The sequence below is a fragment of the Adiantum capillus-veneris genome, chromosome 6, assembly GCF_014529385.1.
Source record: "Adiantum capillus-veneris isolate H3 chromosome 6, ASM1452938v2, whole genome shotgun sequence".
Lineage (NCBI taxonomy): Eukaryota > Viridiplantae > Streptophyta > Polypodiopsida > Polypodiales > Pteridaceae > Adiantum > Adiantum capillus-veneris.
Window position 1 is genome coordinate 67754392 of NC_140936.1, and position 6559 is coordinate 67760950.

The window sequence follows — 6559 nt, forward strand, 5'->3', positions numbered from 1 at the left end:
ATTGCCCGAAGGCTACAAACCACCTCTACAAGAGAGGGCGACAACGGAAACAAAGGGGAGACTCTCCCAGTGAGAAAAAAATTGTACAAGGCTAAATCACGAGCTGGGAGGAGGAAACAGCCACGCTGGTGGCATGTAGTGCCATCGAGGCACACCCTGAACCATGGAAGACCCTGGGTGCCATAGTCTCAAGAAAGCCTCTCGGCACTCCCACATGTAAGGTGTGAGCTTTGTCCTCGAGTCACTAGAGTATGAGTCAAGGAGAGAAAAGGTGGTGGAAATATACTCGGATCTCATCAGAAAAGTAAAGGATTGGTTTTTGTTGTGTAATCTTCTCTGTTTGAATTTATTTTTGCTGGTTTGGAGAATTTGTAAATGTCAGTGAGTGGAATCTGATGAGTATGATAAGATAAGTATCGTTGTGCGACATTAATTTGTTGCAAACATTTGGATTTGATTTCTAGTTTACATGTGCGTGTTTTAATGATGTTGTTGTCATCAGCAAAGGGCTTAAATTTCCAGGTACAAATTTCAAGGGGGAAATTTCCGGATGGTGATACCTGAACCAGATTCAAACGTGTCAAGTATATCTATTCCTGAGGAGCTTGTACAAGTTCAGTCGTACTTGCGATGGGAGAGGAATGGCAAACAGAGCTACACTAAAGAACAGGAAAAGGTAAGAAGTGATGTCAACCACAGTCATGTGAACCACTGGATGTTTACATGCTCATCTCCGACCATTTTTCATGAATGTGGTTATAATGCCTGGTTCTAATGGCAGGAGGAGTACAAAAAAGCTAGGATGGAGTTGCAAGAGGAAGTGGCCAAAGGCACATCCATTGATAGCTTGAGGTTAAGATTGCTCAAAAGTGAAGGTGATGCCTCTGATAGTGCTCCCAGCAGTGACATACCGGAGGAGCTGATACAAGTTCAGTCTTATGTCCGATGGGAGAAAGCTGGGAAGCCAACTCTTACTGCAGAGCAGCAACTTGTAATGTTTACTTAACGCATCATGGTGGAATATATAGTCATGCAAACAGTATTTCTATCAGTAGGTATAGGGGACCCAAATGGGACATCTCTTACCTCTTCATCATTTGGGGTGAGATCTTCCTTGGTGTGCCTGTACACCTTTTAACCATTGGGTTTAAAGCAAGAAATCTTCCATGTTTTTGCAGAAGGAATTTGAAGAAGCTCGCAAAGATTTGCAGAAAGAGATTGCAAATGGTGTCTCTGCGAAGGACCTATACAAGAAGCTGCTTCCCAATGGTACAAGCTCAAAAGGGAAAGGAACGTCAGCAAAACCGAAGACGCCAAGAAAAGCGAGGATTGAGAGAAAGAAGCGGGACTTTATGGGGCTTATCAGCTCCACAGAGCCTTCTCAGAGTCTTAAGCCCGAGTCTCCTGTTTCCATAAAAGAGCCCACACCACTTGAGCTGGCTGCACAGAACTTAGAACTTGGAGAATCAGTGGAGAAAAAGCAGTTCAAGTTTGGAGAAAACAGCCTGCTGGTCTGGAATTGCTGCTCTTGCTCAAATCTTATTTATCTGCTTGGTAACATGCGATCTTATGGTCTTTGTATGTCGTGTGTGTTTTGTAGGATTTTTGGTGGTTTAAGAAACAAAGAAAGAAAGTAACACTTTGAAGGTGCAAATGCGGCCTACAAGATCAAAACAGCACAAACACTGAAAATATGTTTCTCACCTAAGGGAACTAGAGAAAAACTTAGCCCAAAAATATGTTTCTCACCTAAACACTGAAAATATGTTTCTCACCTAAGGGAAATAGAGAGAAACTTAGCCCAAACTGAAATCTATGAACTGCCTATCTAAAAGTACATCTAGAATGCAAACTATACAAGATATCACTAAAGAGATTTCTCCTAGGTATCTCTGCATGATTGAGAGGCCATCTTTCTCCTCTTACTCTCAGTAATAGCTCTGGTCTCTCTGTGATGTGGTGTCTGGGTCTCTCCTCCTGGGTGGATATAGCTGTCTCATGGAGGCGAGCGCCATTGCTCTAAAGAGCTTGATTCCTCTAGAAAATGACCCCCCTCAATGCTGTATCCTTGTTGATGGTGGTGAAGCTTGGCAACTACACTCCTACTCTGGTTTACGAAGGTGAAAAAGTCAATAATCGTGCTATGCTGATGGGCCTGGCTGGTGAGTGCTCTCCCCCCGCTATAATGGCCGGCCAACATCTCTGGAGTTGCAAGAGAAGGTAACCAAAACATCTCTGGTTCGGTAACAAACTTTAGCACTGAAACACAACTAAACTGAAAGAGAGAATCATAGTTGAGACAAGAAGTGGTGAAGGTCACCTCCTAGATGCAATGGCCTCAAAGTTGGCGCCCCTTTCGGTACTTCTTTATGTTCATCTTCAGAGAGTGCAACCACCAGAGAGATCCACCTCATTTGTGTGTGCCATAACTCTCCCTAGTCATTCTTTTATAAGCCCTAGGACCTTGCTTTTAACAACTAAAAGCTAATTGAAGCTACCTGCTTTTAATAGTTCTAAAAGCCCAAAAGATCATCTGCTTTTCTGATAAAAAATCAATCACCCAAAAGTGCTACAAGAGCTTTACGGATCTCCGTGATGCCCGTCGCAAAATCTGGCACGAGTTACGAGATCCTGTGTTCAGCTTTTGATCCAGCTTTTGGAGTAGTCGACGTCCATCAATTCTCTCCCAATCTTCTAGGGTTTCATAACTAGTCATGCCACATGATCCATTTGTGACAACTATTGTTTGATCAGCATTCCAAGTCCACCTCCATGTCCAAGTCGCATCCCTATACCTAGAAGTTCAGAGTTGGGTAGCGTTTTCTTAAATGTGGACAAGCCTTAAATCCCAGGTATTTATGCTATTTAACTGAAATTATTTTGTTTAATGTTTGTGAACAATTCCCCTCTTTTATAAACATCATTGGCGTGCTTTATTCACTTGGCTCGAGGAGCAGGTTCTATTAGGTCACTTACGCAAAATTGGGTACATAAGAGGCTAACCAAAAAAAAAACCTCAGTAGGATAGAAACCTCTCTTTTGAAAGTGAAGAGTCGCTTCCATTCATTCCTTTTTGCACTGCATTCCTCAAACAGTTTCATGTAGAGTCTTCTACCATTCAAGGCTTGCACGAGGCCTCACATGAGCCACTTATGTCAAAGACCCAAACTCCTAAAGTAGAAAAGACCTCTTGATGATCAACATGACTGCCAAGTTGAAACATCTATCACCTGGGTGAGAATGTGCTACCAATGATGATTGCCATACCAAGGAACATACAAATATTAGACTAGCCACCAATGAATAAATGAATGGGGCTATGTCACAAGTTTTGTGACGTGACACCACCCCTAGGGGAGTTAGGGCCACTAAAAAGAACTTTAATTAATTGGCGAGGACCCTAAGAGTGTTGACATGGCTCAGGAACTTCCCTTGCTGCTGACGTGGCATCACTATATGGACTTGGTCGTGTTTTGTTAAAATTGTTGCTGCCATGGCAGAGGCTTGTACGGACAACCATAAAACGTGGAACTATCTTTTGGGTGTCAGATGTTGATCAGAGAGTTTGTGGATGTGCAACTTTTGATGCCAAGGGTCTTTAAATATATACTTGAGGGGTTTGCTTTGGCATTCAAACTTGGTGGAAGCAGAGCAGAACCCCGTTAGTTGTAATTTTTTTGTGAAGCACTACAAAAGAAATATCGAAAGGGATGCCAGGGTTTACCCTACAGGCAGACTTGTGGCAATAAGAACCGGATAAGAATTGTCTAACGGTAACAAGGAGGAGGAGCAACAGAAAAAGAAACCATTGGGCCCTAGAATGTCAGCCGAGCAGTGTGCTGAATACTACAAAGAGGGCAAATGTTATGGATGCGGGGAACAGGGGCATGTTCTTGCCAAGTGCCCTAATAAAGCGTCCAATGATCAGGCCAAGGACAAGCCAGAGAGTTCCAAAGCGACAGAGGAGTGAGCAAAGAAACAAAAGACCAAGGCAAGAATGGTTTCAGATTTTGTGGGGACTGACCCAGAACAAATGGATGAAAGTACGGAACTCTGTAGAGCATGGGGCAAAGTACGAGATCAAGAAGCCCTTATCTTCTTTGATGGAGGAGCCAAGGCCAACTTTCATCTTGATTGGCGACTCGACTTAGAATTATGCCCAAAGAAATGGGACCACCGATCGAGGCAGTTCTAGCGGCACTAGGACGGGATGTTGCTATTACACCTATTATAGGAAAACTTTAGTTGCATTGTCAAGGGTATGTAGAGGACTTCTATGTGATGTCCTTTTGGGAATCCCTTGGCACCATAAGAACGGCATTGTGGTCGACTACAGGGCTAGGAAGGCATCATTGAAGAACGAAAAGGGTAAAGATATTGTACTTGATGTGAAATTGAAAGGCGAGTCCGTCCCACTTGTATCGGCTTTGACTGTTTCGAAATTAATGAAATTGAGTCTTTTTGTTATGTGATCTACTTGAATGAGTTCAATGACAATAAAACGTCCAATCTGTCCGACCTTGAGAAGAAACGACAAGCTTTTCTTCAAGCTCAAGCCGATTGTTTCTCTGAGGGCTTGCCTGGAGAGTTACCTCCTTAGTGATATGAAGATCACACGATCGATTTGATTCCCGACAGTATGCCACAAAACCAGTCACCTTACCGAGTTAGCAGAGCCCAAAACGAGCAAATTATGAACCAAGTGAAAGAGCTTCTAGAAAAGGTTCTTATTGAGCCCAATACATCACCTTAGTGTAGGTATTGAAGAAAGATGGATCTTAGAGAATGTGCATTGACTACAGAGCTCGCAACAAAATCACCATCAAGAATAGGTTTCCAATACCCAGGATCGATGATATATACTGGACAAGTTACAGGATTCTACATGCTTTAGCAGAATCAACCTGAAAAGTGACACTCATCAGATTAGGATTGCTCGTAGAGATGTATACAAGACCTCGTTAAGATATCCTTTAGATTGTACGAGTGTTTGGTGATGCCTTTCGGTCTCACGAATGCTCCTCTGCAACGTAGGTTGCAATAGGACGATGGACAAGATTTGTAGAGAGTACCGGTCATTTGTAGACACCTTTTTCGATGACATTATCATATTCTCCAAGATTGAGACAGAGCACAAACACCATTTGTTACATGTTTTTTAGGCAGTGCAACAATATAGACTCGCGGTTAATGGGAAAAAGAGCGAGTTTTTCTCACCAGAGATACGCTTTTTGGGACACATTATCTTTGTGGAGGGCGTAAAAATGGACTCGGCCAAGGTTGACACCATTAGAGATTGGCCAGATTTGAAGAATGTACATGAAGTTCGTAGCTTTTTGGCCTTATGTTTGTACTACAGGCTGTTCATTCGAAAGTTTGCGGAGATTGCTTCTTCGTTACACAATTTGACTTAGAAAGGGATTCCTTTTCCTTCGGGACCATCAGAGATTGCAGCATTCAAGACTCTTAAGGAAATGTTGACGATTGGTTCAGTGTTGATTTTACCAGATCTGCAGATTCCATTTGTGATGAGTGTGATCGCAGTCTGGGGGCGGTCTTAATGGAGGAGGGCCATGTTATATAAGCTCATGAGAGTAGATTGTTTGTCGCAACTAGAGTGGGTTGCACAAATTTACGAAAAGGAGCTATTGGCAATCATCTATGCTCTTACTCAGCGGTGCCATTTTCTACTCGGAGCAGATTTTACAATGTTCACCAGTCACCAAAGTGTGAGATATTTCTTTTCCCAAAAACAACTATCGGACAAACAAATGAGATGGACAAACATTTTGTCGCAGTTTCATTTTCAAATCATCTATGTTAATGGAAAGAAGAACTTAGTGGCTGGCTCATTGTCTCGTAAGCCACAGGTATTGGCTATTTTAGCGAATCACCACCAACTTTGAGGATATGGTTGATCAAAATGCCACAGATTGAGATTTTGCAAACATAGTTGATCGGTTGCAGAGTGGGGAGACAGTTACATGCTATGCTCTAAAGGAAGGTTATTTAATGTGGAAGACAATGTTGTGTGTTAAGGTTTTGATAGAGCGCCACTGTTCATCTTTTGCGGGGTATCGCGGCATTGGCACCACCTTGAAAGGTGTCGATAAATATTTCTATTGGCCAAGGCTCAAAAAGCATCTAGACGAGTTTGTTTGCAGTTGTTTGGTGTCAAAAGGTCAAGTTTGATTGGCATAAGGCACCTGGTCTCCTACAACCTTTATCTATCCTAGCCAACCTTGGGAGTGGACTTTGTCTTTGATCTTTCCAAGACTCAGAGTGGACATGATGGCATTTGGATAGTCATTGACCAATTTAGTAAACATGCCCACTTTATTTTGGTAAAGAAGACAGCTAAAGCCGATCATTTGGCTAAGCCGTTTGTCTCACAGATTTTCAGATTACATGGTATGCCTGAATCTATAGTTTCAGGTAGAGATCCCCGTTTCACGAGTTTGTTTTGGGGGGCAATCTGGGAGAATATAGGCACAAGGCTTAAATTCTCGTCCTTGTTTCACCCACAGACAACCAATTTAGTGGTCTTGGACTTCTTAAA

The 6559-nt window shown here is 42.6% G+C and overlaps 1 protein-coding gene across 1 annotated transcript in view; it reads left to right on the forward strand.

Annotated features, from left to right (window-relative positions):
- The window catches only part of SEX1 (Pyruvate phosphate dikinase, PEP/pyruvate binding domain-containing protein), a 78834-nt gene that overhangs the window by 24397 nt on the left and 47878 nt on the right, over nucleotides 1-6559 (forward strand). Inside the window, exons 7-9 of the mRNA XM_086514379.1 lie at nucleotides 523-676; nucleotides 782-991; nucleotides 1179-1511. Of these exons, the coding sequence (XP_086370505.1) occupies nucleotides 523-676; nucleotides 782-991; nucleotides 1179-1511 (697 nt within the window). The remainder of the gene's footprint in view (nucleotides 1-522; nucleotides 677-781; nucleotides 992-1178; nucleotides 1512-6559) is intronic.